Source organism: Citrus sinensis, chromosome 5 (assembly GCF_022201045.2).
Source record: "Citrus sinensis cultivar Valencia sweet orange chromosome 5, DVS_A1.0, whole genome shotgun sequence".
NCBI classification, from domain to species: domain Eukaryota; kingdom Viridiplantae; phylum Streptophyta; class Magnoliopsida; order Sapindales; family Rutaceae; genus Citrus; species Citrus sinensis.
Genome location: NC_068560.1, coordinates 29,186,562 through 29,211,416, shown reverse-complemented (window position 1 = coordinate 29,211,416; position 24,855 = coordinate 29,186,562). Strand labels below are relative to the sequence as shown.

The 24,855-nt window shown below is 33.8% G+C and overlaps 2 protein-coding genes across 2 annotated transcripts; both read left to right on the top strand.

Moving 5' to 3' along the window:
• The first annotated feature begins 943 nt into the window (after window positions 1-943).
• LOC102626671 (bidirectional sugar transporter SWEET16-like) lies at window positions 944-4,190 on the top strand. The gene is made up of 6 exons (XM_006472068.4): window positions 944-1,106; window positions 1,226-1,262; window positions 2,217-2,427; window positions 2,991-3,152; window positions 3,356-3,475; window positions 3,570-4,190. Exons 1-6 carry the CDS (start codon window positions 1,073-1,075, stop codon window positions 3,930-3,932), a joined length of 927 nt encoding a protein of 308 aa, XP_006472131.2. The 5' UTR covers window positions 944-1,072; the 3' UTR covers window positions 3,933-4,190.
• A 12,212-nt stretch (window positions 4,191-16,402) lies between these two features.
• LOC127902127 (chaperonin CPN60-1, mitochondrial-like) lies at window positions 16,403-21,591 on the top strand. The gene is made up of 18 exons (XM_052440743.1): window positions 16,403-16,467; window positions 16,587-16,632; window positions 16,757-16,843; window positions 17,777-17,936; window positions 18,070-18,257; window positions 18,406-18,501; window positions 18,934-19,038; window positions 19,188-19,265; window positions 19,360-19,443; window positions 19,688-19,768; window positions 19,858-19,917; window positions 20,037-20,114; window positions 20,221-20,316; window positions 20,418-20,517; window positions 20,601-20,725; window positions 20,838-20,943; window positions 21,063-21,141; window positions 21,317-21,591. Exons 1-18 carry the CDS (start codon window positions 16,430-16,432, stop codon window positions 21,423-21,425), a joined length of 1,716 nt encoding a protein of 571 aa, XP_052296703.1. The 5' UTR covers window positions 16,403-16,429; the 3' UTR covers window positions 21,426-21,591.
• The last annotated feature ends 3,264 nt before the right edge of the window (window positions 21,592-24,855 follow it).

Sequence of the window (24,855 nt, the reverse complement as noted above, 5' to 3'; positions counted from 1 at the left end):
ATTTTCTTACAAAGTACATTTGAAATGTTGATTGGTAAGAGGTTAATGAATGTTTTAAAAACAATTTTAATTTTTTAAATCATATCTAAAGTTACATGATGCAAAATATCTTTGTTATCACAAAATTATTTAAAGTTGTTTCAAGTGCTCGTATAAGACGGTATTGTTTAAGATACTAGATTACATATGCGATGCTATACTTTAACTCAATATTGATGTTCCATCGTTTACTCAATAATTGAGTTTTTGAGTGATTTTACTAACATGTTATTATATTCACAAGGATATTTCAGTTTTCAAAAACTTAATTTCAATTCAATCTAGACATTTTTATTATAAATCTTCTAAAATATGTTTACAATTTATTATTATACTGTGTTCTCTGAAGAGCAATTCTTCTCAAAAAGATGCTAAGTTGAAATCTCATTCTAACGAAAAATTCGTATGGTTTCAGAAAATCCAATTACGGGAGAATTAGGAATAGAGAGCTTTCCTCCTTTTTGCGCAACAAACATGCATAATAATGATGAAATAAACCTAAATGCAAGAAAAAGGCATCGATGAATTAAACCCAAATGTAGATGCATGCATATGCAAATGGAAAACAAATAATTAAAATGAGTTAGTTCTGTTTAGAAGTTTTTTTCCATCGTTTCGCATCTTAAATTAGGTTTATATAAGACAAACATTCTGAGTAACCGAAAGGCCTATTCCCTGTAATAAGATTTTGACACAAAACAAACAATGACAAAGAAACCCACAATTCCAGATCGCAAAAGGTACATCAAGAGAAGACATCACCCCAATAGTAAACGATGTCGGTACTCGGTCCGCATGCAATCATGCAAAACAACACGAATGCAAAACGTGGCAAAATTCTGACGGCTGATGTGCATTATAGATGAATAATGGGGGAGTTAAAATTTTATATCGACAACCCTTCATCAATCATACGCCACATGTACACATTATAAATATCTACGTAGTCGATATCCTTCACATCACGTCCGCCTCTCACTCGCGGCCGCTTCATAATTTCATCTTCAGCACTTTATTCTCTCCTAGTTCTTCCATGGCTAGCTTAAGCTTCTTCGTCGGTATTATTGGTAATAATTTTATTAGTTTTTTTTTTCCATTAATCATCTCTTATATGTGTAAAGCTCCTTTTGTTGAAATTTTGTTCATTATCTTTGATGGGTATTTTATTTCTAATGATTTTATGCAGGCAATGTAATTTCGCTATTGGTTTTTGCTTCTCCCATGTAAGTAAAACTAACTGTGTATGAAATTCAATATTTGATTTATCGTTTCTTTTTAATATAAAATAAATTGTAGAATCAGCTGAAGAAATGTAAACTGAAAGTGCATGGCTTTTAAATTCAAAGTAGCCAGCTAGCTTGTCTACTCTCCGTGCATTAAAGGTTAAAATTACAAGATATATTTTCTGCAGATTAATAAATCAAATTTGCAGCAGGTTATGAAAATTTTTGGATTCTGTATCTTCTTAAAATCTTAAGAAAATCCTGAAAAATGAAGGAGAACTACAAAACACACTCTGGTTGTTTAAGACTTTGACGGTAGTAAAATGATGCGACTATTTTCAGTTTGTACGTGGAAAAGTTTAAAAATTAAAAAATGAAGATAACTTCTTTAAATTTGAAGTACTGGGAGGTCCACTGTCCCCACTCCATCTTCTGTGGTTATCCTCCACTTTCTACATTTCTTTTCCAAATTTAATTTAGTGACACACTTAATGGGATCTTTTACAAACTTTTAAGTAGTGATGAAAACATTTCTCTTTTTATATTTTATATAGAAAAAGTTTATACTTCAATCTATATATTATCCTAAGGTTAGATAATATTATATAGTTGTAATCAGATAATATTATCTAACCTCATCATAATATTTTAAAATGTACAGACATCAACTTTTCATATTGTAAATTATTTTTTAAATAAAATACTACGAATTTATAAATATATATTGCAGCATACAGAGCTAAAATCTTCATATTAAAGAATTTTTGTTAAATTGCTTTAAAAATATTGAAATATTATATAATGTACCAGCCGGGAATCGAACTCGGGTCTGTATCGTGGCAGGGTATTATTCTACCACTAGACCACTGGTGCTGAGGAAGGCTAGCTTGGTCACTTTATTGTATATCTATCATAAGCTAGAACATAATTTGGCTATAATAATTCATTTTCCAGAAAAACATTTTGGCAAATTGTGAAGAAGAAATCTACGGAGAGTTACAAGGGGGTTCCATACATAACGACTCTAATGAGCACATGTTTGTGGACATTCTATGGTGTTATGAAGCCAGGTGGTTTGGTTGTTGCCACAGTCAATGGGGCCGGTGCCGCTTTGCAGTTCATTTATGTTTCTCTCTATCTCATTTATGCTCCCAAGGATAAGAAGGTTACTCTCACAATTCAATTTTAATACTTTCTTTTGTTTTCACGTTACATGTTTTTGCATTTATGGGAAGTCTCACACCGCCCCCTACATATCCACGTGTTGAAGAAACTCTTGTGGCCTTAAATAAAATGAAAAGATAATTCTAGAAACATTAATAAAGTTATGAACCATGGCCTATTAATGATGTTGACTCAATTTTCACTCATGTTTTTCTTATCAATGTACTATTAGTGACTTAATTGGAAGGGACATTAAGATATATTCATGATAACCACTCCTTAGTTGAGTGGGAAGACACCTCACTGCCTTATTCTTAAGATTGAAGAATTAAATCCTCTCATATGTATTGTGAATATTGATTTTTCTTTTAGAAGTTTAGAAATAAATTTGATCATTAATTTCTATGTCCAAACTATTTAACTGCGCTATCACAAACCTGATATGATTACAACTATCAATAATCACACTACAGTTTTTCACTGATTCTTCCCTAATAATTAAAATTGTAATGAGAGATGGATGAAATTGCAAACTGGCTACTCACTGGTTCTTGTGATTTTCAGGTTAAGACGGCGAAACTTGTAGCAATATTAGATGTTGGCTTCCTCGGGGCAGTGATTGCGATAACACTTCTAGCCATGCATGGAAATTTGCGGCTTACTTTTGTTGGAATCTTATGCGCTGCATTAACCATTGGCATGTATGCATCTCCTCTAGCAGTCATGGTAAGCTAGCTAGACAACTTCGACTGTTCGTGTCCGTATCTAAACACTGTCATTTTCCAAAATCGACTTAGAATCCTCATGATCTAAACAAAACTTAAGTGCCTGCATTGCATTCTATATTAACTATTACAAAACCAACAATAATTTTGTATTTAATTTTGTAGTACATTGAAATTTTTATGCTTCACGTTCAAATTTGACAGACAACGGTGATAAGGACAAAGAGTGTGAAGTACATGCCATTTTTGCTCTCATTTTTCCTATTTCTCAATGCCGGCGTATGGTCAGTTTATTCAGTGCTTGTGAAAGACATCTACATCGGAGTAAGTTGTCTCTTTAATATTCTTTATCCTCAGTTAATTAATATCGTACTCACTGGCCGTCTACAGGTTTTTACATTAATCAAAACAATTTCAGGTGCCAAATGCCGTAGGGTTCGTCTTGGGTGCAGCTCAGTTGATTCTCTACATGATTTACAAGAACAAGACACCGTTACCAACAAAATCAATGGACTCGGTTAAAGAAAGATCCGCCCACAAGGTGAAAGATGGCATCGAGATGGGTGCACGTGGCGATGATCATGATAATCAGGAAGATGATCTGGAAGAAGCCAATGGGAAAAAGAAACGTACCCTCAGGCAGGGGAAGAGCCTGCCAAAGCCAACTCTTGGCAAGCAATTCAGCATTCCCAAGATCCTGAAGAAGACGGCTTCTCTGGGTCCATATGATTTATACTCCAGCTGGTACCATCACTATGACGATTCCGACGTCGATGCATGATCAGCTGGAAAATTAAATATTCGTCACCTTTGATATTTGATTAAATTAATTAAGCAAATCGTGTTGAGAAAAACTTTTTAAAAGTTGTTGCGTATTACGTAACGTATCACTCACTACTTATAATCTGTATTGTAAATTAGTCAAGTTCCTTTTTTTCTTCTTTTTTTCTTTTTGAGGAGAAATGAATCGAAAGACTTGTGTGAGGAGTGAGATGGATTTTATCACTGGCATGACATAATGCTGAAAGGGTTTTTATCATCCGAGTCTTGTTGCTAGTTAATTAAAAAGAATTCAGTGACCAGAGCTTTCAGAATATAATAGGGGTGTTTAGGATTCAATCCGATCTATATAATTCATCTTATCCGTAAAAATTTGATTTGTAAAAATCTGATCTGTGGATTGGTGGATTAGATTGAAATTTTGAAAATTCGTAATCGGTGGATTGCATATACATTTATTTTTGTAAATCCGTAAAAATTCGCGAATCCGTAAAAAAATAAAAAATATAAATTTATTTAATTAAAAAATTGTAAATATGACATTACTACTTACTAGAAAATAAATAAGTTAAAGTATAGTTAATTAACACTATACATATCTTATCGAATAATAATATATAATAAACATAACTAAATAATTGAATAATTAGATGAACAAATATAACTTTCTAAACAGTTAATTTTTATAATTTTAGTTAATTTTCATGTATTAATTTAAATAAATGATATTTTTTTCACCGTATTATATTTTGAAACTTTGAATATATTATTCTAACTTTATTTAAAAAATTTATTTATTTAAATCTCATTTAATTTTAAATTTTATCGGTAAAATTATTTTTATAATAGTTTTTTTGTTTAATTAGTTTGTAGAATGAACTTCGCAGGCCAATCCGCAAGATGGTGGATTGGATATGAATTGGATTAAATCAGTATCCGATCCACAGATGTATGTATTGGATTTGAATTGAATTCGTCAATTCGTGGATCAGATTGAATTGAAAATTTACAATCTATAAAATCATGGATTGGATATGAATTAATGTCAAATCTATAAAATCTAATTTACAAACACTCTTAAAATATACCTTATTTAAGTCCTCCACGGATCATGGAATTGATGATCTTTTTATCCTTTTCTTGACAAGTAATTTTTTTTTATTATTTTTGACTTTGGTGCTTGACAGTTAACAAGTATAAACTAGCCCGGTAAGTCTCATTTCAAAATTTAAACAATCCATATTGCTCGTCGCCTGATGTTTGATAAACACCCAAATAATTTTGAGTTATTACTAACACCCGGTCACCTTAAGAAAACAAAAATATGTTAACAAATTAATTTAATACAATAAAATTTGTGAAGTCATTTTGTGCGAAGAATTTTCCTCAACTGATTTACTTTGAGAGACTTGTGTTAATTAATAGTAGAGATATTGAATTGTAATATTGTAGGAATTAATTCTATTAGGGTTGAATTACGTAAAGATTTCTCTTTACGTAATTCGAGGTTTTCCCAGAAGCGTTCACCATGCCTCAAATACAACAATACTCGGGTACGTCGGATCCTGTGGAACATGCTGAGTTGTATCATGACCAGATGATGATTAAAGGAGTGGGCGACAATGCTATGTGTCGGATGTTCCCGCATACCCTCACCGGACCAGCCAAATCATAGTTCCGATTGTTGAAGGCAGGTAGTGTATCCTCCTTAGACCAGCTCCTAAAAGATTTTGTTCATGAATTTGGTTATGCATCCGCCCAAAATATAACATCCTCCAAGCTTGCTTTCATCAAGCAAGGGGATTCAGAGTCTTTAGCCGAGTACGTAACCCGCTTCCACCAAGAGATGTTGCGTACCGGTACGTTTGGCCACCAACATACTCTCATTCATTTTGAAAAGAATTTGCGTTTGGGGAAGTTATGACGGTCATTTCAAAAACACCGTCCTCTTTCATATGGGGAAGATCGTTCTCGAGCCCTGTAACAAATAGAAATAGATGAGAAGTGTAACCTAAAGCGGGAGGAAGACAGAGTCGAAGTTGTGAGAAACAAGGAGAAACCCAAGAGAGTCGAGGTACCTCAGATACCATCTCGAGCACCCCGAGTGCACAGCCCACCTCGTCCAACCCCACGTGGGAGAGGGCTGAATATTTCTGGTGTACCCCGGGTATCTCAGGTACCCTCTCGAGCGCCCCGAGTACATAGCCCATCGCTAAAAAAACCCTAATATGACTCTTTCTATCATTTGAATAAATCTTCAGAATAGATTTTTTACCATATTAGGGATACGGGGATGCTTCGCCCACCTAAGCCAATTCGGAAATACCCCAATATGAAGCGTAGCTTGAAGTATTGTGAGTTTCATGAAGATTTCGGCCATAACACCACCGAATGCTTTTACTTGAGGGAAGAAATTGAGTCATTGATTCTGAGTGGATATCTCAAGGAATTTGTGGCTGATATGCGTGAGGCAAGGAAGTTCTCGGAGCAAGATAAGGGTAAACAAGTTGCTAACCCTAATCCTGAAACTGAGGTACCCCAGGGGTCTAAGAAAGGCGTGTATATTCGAATGATAGCGGGGGTCCTACCCTCGCGGGGGAATCTAGACAGGCCATCAAACGTTACAGCAAGCTACCAATTTTGGATTGCCCTGGAAAAGAAGTGAACTTCGCTTGTCAAAATCAACTTAGGGTACCCCACCATCCCCTGCCTATCCTTTTCATAGAGCAAGATACTGAAGATGTCTCGTACCCTCATGACGACACCTTAGTAATTACGTTGAAGGTTGCTACTGGTAAGGTAGCAAGAACTCTTGTAGACACTGGCAGCTCCGTTGAAATCATTTTCAAAAGCGCCTTGGATCAACTATTGATTGAATCACCAAAGATCACCCTATGTGCTACACCTCTTATTGGGTTTGCCGGCGAAATAGTTATGCCAAACGGCATCATTACGCTGCCCGTTACACTTGGTAAGATACCTCACCATGTTGTTCATATGATTGATTTTCTTATTGTGGATTACCTAGGTGCCTATAATATCATCTTGGGAAGACCATTTTTAGCAATAGCTCGAGGGTGTTACTCGGTCGCATCCAAAGTGAGCTATCAAATCGCCACCAATATGTTCTTGGAGGGGTACCCCATCAGTACAAGGCTGTTTATCGGCCTATCCACACGGGCACTGGTTAGAGGCCGGAGAGTTGCATATAAGAAAGCTCAACGGTCCACGAACTCCCAGGTACCCCAAGCGCCATATGAAGCTGAGCCAATGAAAGTGGACGTGGTAGCTCCTAGGGCACCATAGGTACCCCAAAGTCCCAATTCAGCATCAATGGGAGAAGTCGAGGTACCCCTGGATCCCCGGGTACCGAAAGATGAAAAGCGAGAAGCACCAGTTGAGGATCTTGTGTCTGTTTCAATCTGCAATAAGGACCCAACCAAGATGGTCAAGGTAGGCTCCAACCTCACTGACCAACACCGAGAGCAGCTTATTGAGTTCTTAAAGGAAAACTTAGATGTGTTTGCTTGGTCTCACGCGAACATGCCGGGTATCCCGCCTTCTATTGCCTGTCACAAGTTCAATGTCGATCCACATCATAGGCCTGTCAAGTAAAAACATCAAATTTTCAACCAGGAATGCTATGACGCCATTGAACAAGAAGTGGACCGATTGTTAGTAGCGGGGTTTATTAGGGAGGTGGTGTACCTCGATTGGGTCTCAAATGTTGTATTGGTTAAGAAGTATAACGAGAAATGGCGCATGTGTGTAGATTTCACGGATTTAAACAAGTCCTGCCCTAAGGATAGCTTCCCGCTTCCCCAGATAGACCAGCTGGTCGATGCTACGGCAGGGCACAAGATGCTTAGTTTCATGGATGCTTTTTCTGGGTACAACCAAATTCCAATGTACGAGCCTGATCAAGATAAAACGGCCTTCATCACCAACCGTGGGTTATACTGCTACAAGGTTATGCCTTTTGGTTTGAAGAATGCGGGTGCCACTTATCAGCGTTTGGTGAATAAGGTCTTCAAACAGCAAATCGGTCGTACCATGGAGGTGTACATCGATGATATGATAATAAAGTCGGTGTACGCTAGTGATCACACGGGGCACCTCAGAGACACTTTCAATATTTTGAGAAAGTGATAAATGCGCTTAAATCCTGAGAAATGTGCATTCGGGGTGACATCGGGTAAATTCCTTGGATTTATAGTACAACAGCGGGGGAATTGAGGCTAATCCCGACAAAATTCGGGTGGTTCTTGGGACGAAGTCACCAAGTACTATTAAGGAAGTCCAGAGCTTAGCTGGCCGGATAGCTGCCTTGAGTCATTTCATCTCCAAGGCCACCGATAAGTGCAAGCCATTTTTTAAAGCTTTAAAAGTCAATTAGTCCCAATTGTTCAGCTCATGCTGCAAAGCTAATAGACCTAATGCCGCTAGGGCTATTATTAAAAAACCAAGGGTTTCTTATTTGGGGCGAGAGAAGAAACTGCTTTTCAACTACAGAAAATACAAAGCTATTAAGTCCTTTCAATTAATCCTTAAGATATGGTCCAGCATATCTGTCATGCAAGTTGTCACTAAGCAATCAAAACCAAAAGAATGACGACATTGCCTGATTTTGATCTATTTTTCATAGGGAGAGAGCTAAAGGAATAGATCTTTCATCTTTTGACATATAGCAAAGAGATATTCAGAAGCTTAAGTTTGTTACTTTGGTTCGTTATTGATAGAAATTTATTAGAACATAACGAGAGTCCTTCTTGCAATTAAAATGCAAACTTAATTTGAGGCAAAACAACTTTGTCTGATGCAATACTAAATAACTATTTAACATATGAATCATACATATAATCAATCTTTATTCTTTACAACAAACTTGTACTTTCTCAGTGTGTACACCCTCTCCATTGAATTTTGTCACATTACTTCACAACCAATTAGATAATAGTAAGTACACACATAACAATAATCTAATTTTGCCAAATTACCTCACAACCAATTGCGTAAGAGAATCTAATATAATTTTACCACATTGTCTCACAAAAAATTATGTAAGAATATATACACCCCAAACTTAAACTATTTTTAGTACATTTTATTCTTTGTCCTAGCAAGTTGATTTACATGTTATGGCTAGCTCGAAGAATTTTATCTTCTTCTTTTAAAAAATAAATATAAAAATCATCTCATCTATTTCACTGGGCTTGTAATTTTGAAATTGTCATTTCAAGCTTCAATTTGGCTTTTCTTAAATCACTACTCTCAATACGACGAAACAGGAAGCCGAAGCATGATGGAGAGTAGAAATCAAAGGCTCTAAAAGGGCAAACAAAACTGAGGCTCTGACCTTCTGAGAAGGCGTGCGCTCCCGTCTAATGCTTGCATGGACTATGGTTTTCGTTTGAGTTGGCATTGTTCAAGACAATATTCAAAGTCAACGTATCATGGCCATGAAGCAGACATGTCAAAAAATTAGGAAAAGCAAGGCAGATCCTGAATATTTTTTTAGCGTTAAAGTGTACATGTACAATCTTTTAATATAGCAATGTCAGGTAGCATCTTTCCATGATTGTTCCAGGCCTGTGCATATCATCATCAACAATTTTCTCTAACAATTCATTATCTCAGTTTGCGTCTGCTTCCGTTTGGCAAAATATTTTATACTATACGCCCATGTTATCTGCTGGAGCAATGAATTTTGAATAATAATTAATTTGAGTGATTAATGCTACTACGGTTCATTTAAGTTTCTGGAAAAAAAAAATAAGCTTTCCTTCCTCGTTTCCCCTTTGCTTTCTGACAAATTTCTCAGAAAGTAATAATATTAAAGCAAAAGAGCTGAGGCCTACAACATCATCATTTATATTTGACGACTTTCGAGGCTAATGTGTCTTCCCAAACTTTCCTCTCCCGTTTCCCCTTTGCTATCATTTTTCCTTTTCGTCTTGACATAGTGAAGTCTTAAGAGAAAAAATACCACAAACCTAAATATATTAGTACGAAAGAACAGTACAAAACCCAAACAATAGCAACTAGAGAGAGTTAAGGGCAGTACCTGAGATAAAACGGCGCTAGTGGTGCTGTTGTGGTGGCGGGAGAATCAGGCAAAAGGAAATCTGTAGCATAGGCAAAACATCTGATTCCGGAAAGGGAGTTGGTTTAGGGCGGAATGACGACAAACAAGACGCAATAATTTTTCGGATTAGGGATTTAATACAGGAGAGATAATGGAGGCTTTTGGGTAACACAAATGTCAGTTCAATCGCCGTGTATCGAGGACAGCTAAGTCGTCGTTTCAAATTTCAAATACAAAAGGTAAAAAGTGCCACATATTTAGCTTAGTCTGAGCCTCAGAGACACTAGATGGGTCACTTAGTCCCAATTCTTCAGCTGAAATGGAAATTCATGTGAAATTGCTCATGCTGCAAAGCTAGTAGACCTAATGCCGCTAGGGCTATTATTAAAAAACCAAGGTTTCTTATTTGGGGCAAGAGAAGAAACTGCCTTTTCAACTTGAGAAAATATAAAGCTATTAAGTCCTTTCAATTAATCCTTAAGATATGGTCCATTATATCTGTCATGCAAGTTGGCACTAAGCAATCAAAACCAAAAGAATGACGACATTGCCTGATTTTGCTCCATTTTTCATAGGGAGAGAGCTAAAGGAATAGATCTTTCATCTTTTGACATATAGCAAAGAGATGTTCAGAAGCTTAAGTCTGTTACTTTGGTCGTTATTGATAGAAATTTATTATAACATAACGGGAGTCCTTCTTGCAATTAAAATGCAAACTTAATTTGAGGCAAAACAACTTTGTCTGATGCAATACTAAATAGCTATTTAACATATGAATCATACATATAATTAATCTTTATTCTTTACAACAAACTTGTACTTTCTCAGTGTGTACACCCTCTCCATTGGATTTTGTCACATTACTTCACAACCAATTAGATAATAGTAAGCACACACATGACAAGAATCTAATTTTGCCAAATTACCTCACAACCAATTGCGTAAGAGAATCTAATATAATTTTACCACATTGTCTCAATAAAAATTATGTAAGAATATATACACCCCAAACTTAAACTATTTTTAGTACATTTTATTCTTTGTCCTAGCAAGTTGATTTACATGTTATGGCTAGCTCGAAGAATTTTATCTTCTTCCTTTCAAAAATAAATATAAAAATCATCTCATCTATTTCATTGGGCTTGTAATTTTGAAATTGTCATTTCAAGCTTTAATTTGGCTTTTCTTAAATCACTACTCTCAATACGACGAAACAGGAAGCCGAAGCATGATGGAGAGTAGAAATCAAAGGCTCTAAAAGGGCAAACAAAACTGAGGCTCTAACCCTCTGAGAAGGCGTGCGCTCCCGTCTAATGCTTGCATGGACTATGGTTTTCGTTTGAGTTGGCATTGTTCAAGACAATATTCAAAGTCAACGTATCATGGCCATGAAGCAAACATGTCAAAAAATTAGGAAAAGCAAGGCAGATCCTGAGTATTTTTTTAGCGTTAAAGTGTACATGTACAATCTTTTAATATAGCAATGTCAGGTAGCATCTTTCCATGATTGTTCCAGGCCTGTGCATATCATCATCAACAATTTTCTCTAAAAATTCATTATCTCAGTTTGCGTCTGCTTCCGTTTGGCAAAATATTTTATACTATACGCCCACTGTTATCTGCTGGAGCAATGAATTTTGAATAATAATTAATTTGAGTGATTAATGCTACTACGATTCATTTAAGTTTCTGGAAAAAAAAACAAGCTTTCCTTCCTCGTTTCCCCTTTGCTTTCTGACAAATTCCTCAGAAAGTAATAATATTAAAGCAAAAGAGCTGAGGCCTACAACATCATCATTTATATTTGACGACTTTCGAGGCTAATGTGTCTTCCCAAACTTTCCTCTCCCGTTTCCCCTTTGCTATCATTTTTCCTTTTCGTCTTGACATAGTGAAGTCTTAAGAGAAAAAATACCACAAACCTAAATATACTAGTACGAAAGAACAGTACAAAACCCAAACAATAGCAACTAGAGAGAGTTAAAGGCAGTACCTGAGATAAAACGGCGCTAGTGGTGCTGTTGTGGTGGCGGGAGAATCAGGCAAAAGGAAATCTGTAGCATAGGAAAAACGTCTGATTCCAGAAAAGGAGTTGGTTTAGGGCAGAATGACGACAAACAAGACGCAATAATTTTTCGGATTAGGGATTTAATTTAGGAGAGATAATGGAGGCGTTTGGGTAACACAAATGTCAGTTCAATCACCGTGTATCGAGAACAGATAAGTCGTCGTTTCAAATTTCAAATACAAAAGGTAAAAAGTGCCACATATTTAGCTTAGTCTGAGCCTCAGAGACACTAGATGGGTCACTTAGTTCCAATTCTTCAGCTAAACTGGAAATTCATGTGAAATTGCTCATGCTGCAAAGCTAGTAGACCTAATGCCGCTAGGGCTATTATTAAAAAACCAAGGTTTCTTATTTGGGGCAAGAGAAGAAACTGCCTTTTCAACTTGAGAAAATACAAAGCTATTAAGTCCTTTCAATTAATCCGTAAGATATGGTCCATCATATCTGTCATGCAAGTTTCCACTAAACAATCAAAACCAAAAGAATGATGACATTGCCTGATTTTGCTCCATTTTTCGTAGGGAGAGAGCTAAAGGAATAGATCTTTCATCTTTTGACATATAGCAAAGAGATGTTCAGAAGCTTGAGTCTGTTACTTTGGTCGTTATTGATAGAAATTTATTATAACATAACGGGAGTCCTTCTTGCAATTAAAATGCAAACTTAATTTGAGGCAAAACAACTTTGTCTGATGCAATACTAAATAGCTATTTAACATATGAATCATACATATAATCAATCTTTATTCTTTACAACAAACTTGTACTTTCTCAGTGTGTACACCCTCTCCATTGGATTTTGTCACATTACTTCACAACCAATTAGATAATAGTAAGCACACACATGACAAGAATCTAATTTTGCCAAATTACCTCACAACCAATTGCGTAAGAGAATCTAATATAATTTTACCACATTGTCTCACAAAAAATTATGTAAGAATATATACACCCCAAACTTAAACTATTTTTAGTACATTTTATTCTTTGTCCTAGCAAGTTGATTTACATGTTATGGCTAGCTCGAAGAATTTTATCTTCTTCCTTTCAAAAATAAATATAAAAATCATCTCATCTATTTCACTGGGCTTGTAATTTTGAAATTGTCATTTGAAGCTTCAATTTGATTTTTCTTAAATCACTACTCTCAATACGACGAAACAGGAAGCCGAAGCATGATGGAGAGTAGAAATCAAAGGCTCTAAAAGGGCAAACAAAACTGAGGCTCTGACCCTCTGAGAAGGCGTGCGCTCCCGTCTAATGCTTGCATGGACTATGGTTTTCGTTTGAGTTGGCATTGTTCAAGACAATATTCAAAGTCAACGTATCATGACCATGAAGCGGACAAGTCAAAAAATTAAGAAAAGTAAGGCAGATCCTGAATATTTTTTAGTGTTAAAGTGTACATGTACAATCTTTTAATATAGCAATGTCAGGTAGCATCTTTCCAAAATTGTTCCAGGCCTGTGCATATCATCATCAACAATTTTCTCTATCAATTCATTATCTCAGTTTGCGTTTGCTTCCGTTTGGCAAAATATTTTATACTATACGCCCACTGTTATCTATTGGAGCAATGAATTTTGAATAATAATTAATTTGAGTGATTAATGCTACTACGGTTCATTTAAGTTTCTGAAAAAAAAAACAAGCTTTCCTCCTTCGTTTCCCCTTTGCTTTTTGAAAAATTCCTCAGAAAGTAATAATATTAAAGCAAAAGAGTTGAGGCTTACAGCATCATCATTTATAACTTATTATCGTAAACCTCATTTTTTTAATTTTTTTATTATTAAACCTTATTTTAACAACGTGGTTTCTTCCCTTCAAAAGGAAAAACAACAGGGCTTCTTGTATACGAACTCAATGAGATTTTTTACCAATTTATTATGAGACATAAATTTTCTCAAATATATTCACGAGTAATTGATATGACAGGAAGAGATATTTTTATTTTCTGCTGGCATTTTAATATTTATAGTCACTCGTAGCATTACTTAAATTTAGAGTATCTGTGTCATAATTATAAATCAGTTTGTAGTTTGAGTAATCTGCAAACTAATATAAGAGAAATAAAAATTATTTAAAAGAATTATTTTTTTAATTATCTAATTGAATTTTTATTTAAAATAAAAAAGAATATTTTTGGAATAATGAAACAATTTATCCTATAATAAAAAAAAACTTGAAAATAGACCAAATAGCTGAACTGGGCCGACGTGGATGGGTCATATGACTTAGAGCTAAAGCTACTGCAAGACGACAGGCCCCGTCTTTTTCGGAAGTGGACGCCAGAACACAAAGTACCCAAAACAATCATCACCATCTAAACTACTATTTGAGAAAAAGACAAAACCTCAACTAGCCTACTATTCCACCCTTCTTTTTCTTTTAAAATAAAATCTCTGCTAATCTGTTGTGATATTTCTTTAAGTAATTATGTAACAAGTAATCTGCAAGTTGTGATATTTCTTCATATTTTAAATCATCAAAAAATGAAAGAAATACAAGTACTTTTGGAATTAAAATTATTATGTATTAATTCTCTTACTTTACAATTTTACATTTTTTTTTACTTTTACATTTAGTATTAGAAATATATTTAGTAGCATTAAAATAAATGTAATTAACAAGTAATATTATTTGAATAATACTTTATATAAAGATATTACATAAAGTATTATAATAATTTGTATTGTATGAATTCAATTACAAACTATTAATACCTAAACAATAATGATAATAGAAGGCATTGTAATAAAATATTTTATATATGTTTTATTAGTAATACTATGAGTCACAACAAATGATAAATATTTTAGTCACTAATGAAAAATACATATGGCTATAAAAATATATAGTGACAAATATTTTGATTTAAATTTTTAACAAAAAATTAAACTATTAATTTCATGCAATTGAATGGTGGAGGATATGACATTATGAAATTATGCTTTGACTTTCAATATTAACCATTAGACTATGAGATATTAATGACTCAAATATTGCGTCAAAATTTTAAGTTAAAGTATCGTAAACCATGTCTTTATAATGGAAATATAAAAACATACAATTAATTTTTCTCATTTTGTTATTAAATATTATTGGATGTAATATTTTATTTATTGTCACTATTACTTATCATAATAAAAGCAATGGCTCTTAGTAACATAAAAATTTTATAATTACAGTCAAAGAATAACGATAGAATAATCTTTTATGATTTATAAACTAAAGTTAATTAGGAATATATGTTAGATTAAATTTTTATGGAATTAATAAAGTGACATTTGAAAATAAAATGAAAACAAGCTTATGAAAGTTAAAGTTTATAAGGCTTGGATAATTTTCTACCATGTAAATAAAAATATAAAAATATAAAAAGATTTTCTTTCCCAAATTTTCCACATAAATATTCTTGAAGGCAATATTTTATTCATTGTCAATAGTAATTACCATAATAAAAGTAACAACTCTTATAACATAAATTTTATTATTACAATCAAAGGATGTCAATAAAATAATGTTTCATGATTCATAAACTAAAGCTCATTAGGAATATGTATTAGATTTAACTTTTATGAAATTAATAAAGTGATGTTTGAAATAAAATGAAAATATATAGACTTGTAAAACTTAAAATTCCTATCATGTAAGAATATTAATTATAAGATAAACAAAAAGTTCAAAGAATAGGTACATTAAATGGGTGTTAAAAATAATATATACTCCGTGATCAATTATACAATGGTCCTTAGTATTATATAAAATAATGAGAATTTTAATATGCGATTTTAAATTTTATTACAACATGAGTGATCAAGTAGTTTTTAGGTTATAAGCAATCTCACTAATGAGTTTATTGATGTGAGTATGACGTTTACTAAAGTATATATACTTAGTTGTGTTATTTATTAGTGTTATATCATATATAAATTTTGCAATTATAATTTATTTATTTGATTTGTATTAAATAACCTATTTCATATTATATTGTATACTTATTGGTAATAGATTTTGGAAAATTTATTCATAAAAAATTATCACAATACAAATTTAAAGGAGACTTGAAAAGTAATTATAAATAAAATATGCTATTTAAGTGAAATTACTTTAAACTCTAAGGGTAGTCACAATTATTTTACAAACATTTCTCCACCTCTTGAACGGTTGACAAATCGTTTAACATTATTTTTAATTTTTTTCTTTAGCAAAAAATTATATACCATTAGATTTAATCCAATGGTGCACAATTAAAATATTAGTAATATTTAAAAAAAATTACAGCATCATAGAGGAACCCTTAAAATAAAATCTCTGCTAAATAATAGTCCCCAAGTCCACAGACCATGAACAGGTTAGCCTCCAGTCTTGCCTCCAAAGTCAGGTACCGTCTTTCTGAATTTCTCTCTGTTGATAGTTCGGAAGATCTATCTTTTATTTGTTTTAAACTTCTGACTTTGTTTATTACCTGTTTCTGTTTTTTTTCCCCAACGTCAATGGCAGGGTGGCTAAGAACATTATCCGGCCGGCTAAAAACAGTATCCGGCTGGTGAGACTGTCCTGTTTTCTTCTATATATTCTCTCTGTTATTTATTTTCAATCTCTCTCAAGAGTTGCTATTTGGTTCGTGGCTTATATATTTATGGAAAATTGTGGTACGTATTCTGTATCAGGTTGGAAGTAGATTAAGTTGGGGCAGAAACTACGTTTCTGGTAGCGAAGAAATCCCTTATAATGACAAACTCATGAACTGGCCTATAGTGAGTCACTCATCCTGTAAAAGTTTAACCTTTTTTTTTTTTGTTCTTCTTTATATTAATTGGTGCTGTGTTTTGTGTCTGATTTGCTGTAATTTTGAGCGAAAATTTTATTTGAAAACTTTTAAAGGAGTATTTGAAATCAAAGTGCATGTTTTGGGAGTGCTTGTTAGACAAGTTATTATGTAGCAAATTAAAAATAGTATAGCAAAACAGCCTAACTGCCGGCGATCGCAACACCGCCATCAAACGGCTACAAACTGAGTTTCAACACCGTCTTTGAAGAGATTGGCGGCATTCAACCATAATTCTGGTGGTTTTCGCAGCCAAGCTTGCCACCGTGTAGCAGCGGTGGCCGTGAGTTAAGAGAGGCTTTTTTTACTCCACCATGCCTCCAATGCCAGCGAAATTCATGCCCTTTTGAAATTTGTGATCCTTTGATCTTTGACAATGACGACTTTTTTATTGTTTTATATAAATATTTAAGAGTTGAATTAGTTTATTTATTTAATATCTTTTTTAGAAGGGAATTAGTTTATTGATGGAAAGATGAATTGGTGTATATTTTTTAATAAGTAATTAATAAATATATTTAAAATTCTTATTTCCTTTTATACATATAACTAAATTTTTGTACATTTTAGTCATTATGCATTAACAGCCCCCCAATTTTAGGACTAATTTACCAAATATATCTAACAAATTATTATAGAGTTGATTGTCTCATAATCTAAATTTAGCAAACGTGTTTGAAATTTTTTCTAAAGCTGATTATTTCGAAATCTAACACAATGGTGATTGCTTGGGAATCCAATGCAATCCCAAACTTGGCCTAAGACTTGTTACAACAGTATCTCTGCTTGTTGTTTGCTCCTCTTCAATAATGTTGGGTTCTTTTGAGATGCCTGTTAATGTCATTGGATATTGGTGTTGCAGGATCGTGATGTTACAGGAGAGGGTTTTGCTACAGTTGGCAAAATTGCAAAATGCGGGCACAAAACTGATGCCAACCTTGCATGTGATACGGTGGAAGAAGGTGTCTGGCTGACCGCATTAGGTTATTCGGATGAGCGTGGTGAGGGTTTTGATAGTCAAGGTATGTACCGACAAACTATATTAATTGGAAAATGGTTGTCTTAGATGTAAGCTGCTATTTCGCTGGTGGAATCTCCTAAGGATGGGCTTGATTACTCATTTGAAGTTTGATTATGTTTGTTTGCACTTTGCAGTCTTAAAATATAGGCCTATCCTGACTTATACCTTGGACGATGCATTGAGAAGTGAAGGATTCGAGGCAGTCAAAGCAGGAATGAGTGCTGATCTAATAATTGGAGAAATTTATGAAGCAGTTTGGAGAGTTTGTCAATACTTACGTCGCATAGCACGACCGGTCAGCGGATACGGAGAAATCGTCCAGGTTTATTACTTACTGAATATTGCTTTGTTTAGGAGTTGGGAGGATTATAATATGGACAATGGATAGAGGTTGTTTAATTTTAATGGATAGTAAGGTCATTTATTTTGATATGCCTGCAAACTATATTTTTTTTTTTTCCTCTATAAAGGTTGCGACAGCTGCAGCAAATGGAGACAAAAAGACTGGGGAGTGGGTAGCCAAGGCTGTTGAGAAACTTGGAATAGGTGGTTTATTTTTTTTAGATGTAAGTTGCTTGTTCTATTTATGACATTCTTCTGTTTTGAGCCATCTTGGTTTGAGATTGCTTTGGCATGGTGTTCCACTTGTAATTTACCTTTCTTTTTCTTTTTTTTTTCCTTTATCATTTTACAAAACTTTGTCATTGATTTAAAGTTTTACAAGATTCTGTTTTGCTATTAAATTTAACTCTTTTCAATTAATGGTATTTTTGACCAATTCCGTGACCCGGGGTTATCTTTAATATTAAGACATACCTTAGGACGAAGTGGGACGTGACAAGTAACATGTTACATGTGCTTTACTTCTGCTTAATTCTCTTCTCCTTCGCATGAATCATTTTTTTTTTACTTCACAGTCTTATTTGTTTCATTAACCCTTTACATAGAAAAATTTGGGTCATTCAAAAATCTTAGAAGCCGAGACAAATTTGTTGCAGGGGAGGAGAAGATGGAAGACTAGGTTAGAGTATATTCAGGCAATGAAAGTAGATTGGGGCTTTGTGTCCCCTTCCTTCATCACCAATATGAATTCTGCAACATGTGTAAGTATTTCAATAAATCACTGTACTTCTTTTTTATGGCTACGTTTGGTACGTAGGGAATCAATTAACAAGAATCGCGCTTGTTTTACCAAAAATGTATAAAGTTGTCTTTCTTCGGCTTAATGCAGCTATTGTTTTGTTTTTGCTAGAGTTTGAGAAATCCATTCATTTTAATCCATGCGAATAAAATTTTGACTGAGGATGTTGTAAAGCAAGCAATTAGACCGGTATGCGAGAGTGTTTTATGCGGAAATGAGAAGCTTTAGTTTATTTACTTACAAATTAACTGAATCTTTTTTTTTCCCCTTTTCTTTTCGGTAGAGACGACCTCTATTGATTGTAGCCGAGGATGTAGAAACGGAGCTGGTCAGATCTCTGAGACGGTCTTATCGTGGGAAATCAAAGGTTTTCTTATCAAAATAGAAGAATATGAGAATTAGATAGGGCACAAGAATTCACATAGTTCCTCCTGAGATCTGCATTCACAAGTGAAGCCGGCTTAGGAAAATTTACAGATATAAAACTAAATTACAATTGAACACATGAGAGTATAGGTTACAAATAAAAGACTTGCTTAATTTTACATATCATGCATTTACTTTTAGTTTTACAGAAGATCGTTTTATTAATTTGGGTTTATGAATTGAAGCTTTGTGTTGTCAAACCTCCAAAATGTGAACATAATGGAAAGGCAATCATGCAGGACCTTGCGGTCTTCACTGGAGGCCAGGTGGGTTCATTTGGTAGTTAGTGTTCCCACCAGTTTTGCATTACTTATGTAATTCGCAAACCAATGTCATACTATCTTTTCACTTTTAGGTTGTAACTGGCGAATCAGATATGAACTTTGTACCACAAATGCTTGGTTCATGCAAAGAGGTGAGACATGTAATGTGCGAATTGTTTTTGCTGTATAAGTCCTTGCCCTAGATCATTTCAATTGTCAAGGGCATGTTTTGTTGAAATAGGATATATTTTAGCCATTTCCACCATTGCAGGTCAAGGTGTCACAGGATGAGATGGTTATCGTTGGTGGGTCTGGTGGCCAAGAAGACATTGAAGAAAGACGTAAGGAGGTTGGTTGTGGCTCTTTTTGACATGTTTTGCAACAATTTTCAGACTTTTCGTTTGTGTTCATTTGTTATTTGAAATTATTCGGTACTTCTGTTATTTTTGTTTCAGTTAAAATTCTCAATTATGTCGAGCACTTCAAATGATGAATTAAAGTTATTAGAAAAGAGGCTTGCAAAGTTTTCTTGTGAAGTGGCTTATTTTAAGGTTTGTTTGTGTGAAGTTGTGTTTTATTCTAGCATCTTAGCCGTACGAAACATACAGTCCTTTGTTGAAAACATATTTAATAGAGACTGTTTTTATGTAAGGTTGGTGGTGATAGTTGTGCCGAAGTGTTCAAATATTGTTGTAGAGTTTACAATGCCATAACTGCCTCCTTGGCTGCACTTGATGGAGGAATTGTAGCTGGTAAGCCTTATATTTTTAGAATTTTGTGTGGTCGACCTTGTTCGGTTCATGAATCACATTTTGATATTCTGATGAATTTGTAGGTGGAGGGGTTGCACTTCTTCATGCGTCGAAGGAGCTAGAGAAATTGCACACTTCGTGGTATAATGAAAAAAAAAAACGAAATAATAGGATGCTTGGTGTTCACCTTGTACAGAAAGCTCTCAAGGTATTTGTCATTTTCTTTGCATACTATTTTTCAGTTGTTTGCTTTTCCAAATCTTACTGGTCAATACTACTCAGGCATCAGCTTCCTAACAAATTTGAGGTTGCGTGTACAGGCGCCTGTGTGCTCAATTGCTCATGCTGCTGGATTTGACTATTCAGTTGTTGTTGAGAAGCTACTGGAGCAGGACAATCCTGGCCTTGGATATGATCCGGCTAAAGGTTTGTTTTAATAAGTAAAAATAGAAACAAAAACTTGAGAGTTATTTTGTGTTGTTCCCAATGTGCATTGAGTTGGGTGAGACTGCTCTCATCATAGTCTTTGTTTTATTTTTCACCAGGTGAATTTATCGATCTGATCGAGTGTGGAAATGTTGATGCGGCACTATTGATAGGCTTTGAATTAAATGATGTCGCATGGTAACTAGTTTAACCTCTTCAATATCTTAGTAAATTTATGTTATTGCTATGTACATCTAGCTCAGTTCACAGACTCTCAAGAGGTGTCGTCCATTTTCCATTTTATGTGACGGTAATTTCTACTAAGCTTATGTTAGTTCTCTAATTAAGCAAATACCAATTATTGTTTGTGTAGGCATTCTAATTGTAACTTTGGTACAAGATGCTTAGAGCTCCAGTCCTCGAAGGGAACACAGACGGAAAAGGAGGCTTGCGATCTTGCCAACGAATGTTCCTTGGCATGATATTTTTGTATTCTTATTTATTAATTTATCTAGATTCAAATCTCTAAGATAATAACATTTATCGTATTATGCTAGCTTAGATCGTTACGGCTGCCGTTGGAGACATCAGTCTCTGAAATAACATGGGTATTTTTATTTTTATTCTTTTAATTATTATTTTTTTAACCTTTCACACACACGACAGCCTACTATATCAAAACTAAACTCTATCACTATATTACCACTATGTCATAAGTCAAATTAACAACACAAATCATTCAATAAAATGCCAAGTAAACCAAAGCAAGTTGGATGCCTATTAACAAAACTCCGTTGTGAATCAAAATCTATTGCAATAAGGAACTGCTTAGTTGATAATACCCTTTTGTTCTTTGTTTAGTTGATCTTAATTCTGTTTCTTTTCGTCTAAACTTGTTACGGAGATCTGGATTAAGGTTGTTTCAATTGAACTGAATCCAAGAAGGTCTTAATTCTGGTGCGTACAACTTGTACTGATCTTGTGAATAATCTTGAGCATCGATTGATCTTATAAGTCGTCTAAGCAGATCAATCACTACAAAGGTTTATGGTAAAGTTCGTTTAGTTTAGCTATTCCGTTCATTTTATACAATGGTTGAATAATTTCATTGTAAAAGAACTGTATAGTCGTTTTATTTGTTTCTTAATATTTTGTATATCATCGAGCTCTAGAGTTTTATAATCATGTTATTAATGCCAAACACCAAGACAATGTGTTGCATTAGGATCTGTCTAGTTACATTATTAACATATCATATTGACTGCAGCATTTGCATCCTCGGTCTTTTTGGTAGAAAGTGAGACCAATAAATTCCCTATAAATACAGCATAGGTACTTTTATACAATTCTTGATCAGTTGCCCTACATCTCTGCAGCTGCACTTGCCATCTATCAAGTGGTCGCAGGATCCTTCATGACTAATTCTTTGTCAAAGAAGTTTGACATGAATTTGCTAGCAGAATGTACTCTAGTTAATTTGTACTGTGATATCATACCCCCTTTTTTTGTCTTGATTGTTTAATACAACTTTTTTCTTATTACCATGGTAAAGAAGAAAACATAAATATAATAAATTTCTTTTAAGAGAATGCAAGTATTATTTTTCTAAGGTTTTATGTTTAAGAAATTAATCTAATTTACGTGGTTAAAAGATTCTCTATTTTTTAATAGTTTAGAAGAATTATATGTTTGATAGTGGATAAATTAAATATTGTTTAATACTTCCCTCTCAATTCAATGATTCGTAATGACGAATTAGATGATAAAACTCAAGTAATCATAAAACTAATTAAACCAATTTTTTGCCATCAAATATGACAAAAGGGTTCTGTTAATTGTTAATTTGTTATTTATTACACATCTGTAAAAACGTCATCACCAAGCTGTCCAATGTTTTTTAGGTCTTTGGTTCGAAAACACATGGTTACGTTCATTATTATGGCTTTTTTTTAAACCTTTTTGGTGAAAGGAGGAGGAGACATTCACCGCACAAAAAGTTGAAATTCAAAATTAAAATAAGGATTCACTTTCCACGCCAAGTATGAAAAAAAAAAAATCACCCATTTGATTATTATTATTTACTTTTTTATAGTTGTTTATTGTTGTTAGTCTACCATCATCAGTTCAATTCATCATCCTATTTAACAAAGACAAAGCATCATCTAAATTCTCATTCATAAGTACATGTACTGCTGAATCTTTTTGTTTTTATTTTTGGCTTTCAGATCCATTATATGAGCTATTTAGTTTTGACATTTCACTTTTATTATTATAGACTCCTTACTCAGACGATGGGTTTGCATGTCTAGCTACTAGAACTGTTTGCTTGATTCTTTGAAGTGTCTTCCTCTGCTGGGTCAAGCATCATTCACCACGTGCGACTTACATCCTCCAGAAGTTCAAAACAAATAAAAGATAGATCTTCAGAACTATCAACAGAAAGAAATTTAGAAAGCCCATACCAGACTTTGGAGGCAAGACTGGAGGCTAACCTCTTCACGGTCTGTGGACTTGGGGACTACTATTCAGCTGAGATTCTATTTTATTTTATTTATTTTGTAAGAAAAAGAAAAGAGGAATAGTAGTTTATTTAGTTGAGAGTTTTCGTTTTATTTTTTAAATAGCAGTTTAGTCGATGATGATTGTTTTGTGTACTTCGTGCCCCGGCATTCACTTCAGAAAAAGACGGGGCTATCCTCTTACATTAGATTTAACTTTTTTTTACAATGGCTAAAGCCTAAAAGAATCCAACATTTGCAAGCCTTCAGGACTAAAGAATACAACATACAAATCCTCTTCCAAGATACAAATACTCTTCCAATTCTGCTTCAACAGATGTTCTTAGTTCTTAATTTTTTATTCATAATTATTATTACAGATGGTTATTTCTGTTAAGTTTTATCACAATAATTTAAATAATATATATTTTTTGTTCTTTTATAAAGTGTAATTATTCATCATCATCAATTTGCGTTGCCTGATTTGTGTATATTATATACTGTTGTTTTGTCTTGTATAATAATAATAATAAATAAAAAATTAGTAAATCGGCAAACAAAAATTTGGAGAGCCCTTGTTAAACCTTAGATTCAGGTCTTATATTTTTGTTTATATTAAAGTTGTTGAAAATTGAGGATATTATTATAACTATTGTCATTATTTTTATTAAATTCATTTTATTATCTTATTGTTAGATACTGGTATTGTTATTTTGAATAGCCCCCTCTAGATAAATTGTCAACTTCTGTCATTATTGTCACCGTCTGATCCTTACAGCAACAATTCAAGCCAAGTTTTGGTTTGATTTTCGTGATAAAAAGTTGTACGAATGTTCGAAAAGAATCTGGATGAACAAAAGACAGAGTTCATAAAATGCTTGAAGCTATTGGAAGAAGAGCTTGGAGAGAAACCATATTTTGAGGTGAAAATATGGAACCCGTATATGTGGTCATTATAACTGGCTATATGCCTATTGAGAAATGTCCAAATTTGCCACATAGAAACAGAGTGATCAAAGCTGATTGAGAGGGAAAAATAGGTGCATGAAGCTTGAAAGTGGCTAAATCTCTTTCTAACGAGTAGGCGGGAAAATATTTATGGCTTGATTTTGGCAGCAAAGAAGAAGAAGGGATTAAAATATAAATTTTAATATTTTTGTTCTTTCTTAGTGTGATCTTCTTTTATCATGCTTTTGTTGTAGTTGTTTTGATTAGCCTAGTCAATTGTAAGGATATGCTTCATGAAAATTCAGTCATTTTGATGATATCTTGTGCAGATTTTGATGATACTTAAGATGATTAGAATTTAAGAGATTTCACTATATTTTTTCTACGGTCCACTACTGTTTTGTTTAATGTTACTTTGATGAGGTAGAATAACATATGACAACTTAGATTGTTCGCAAAAAGAGAT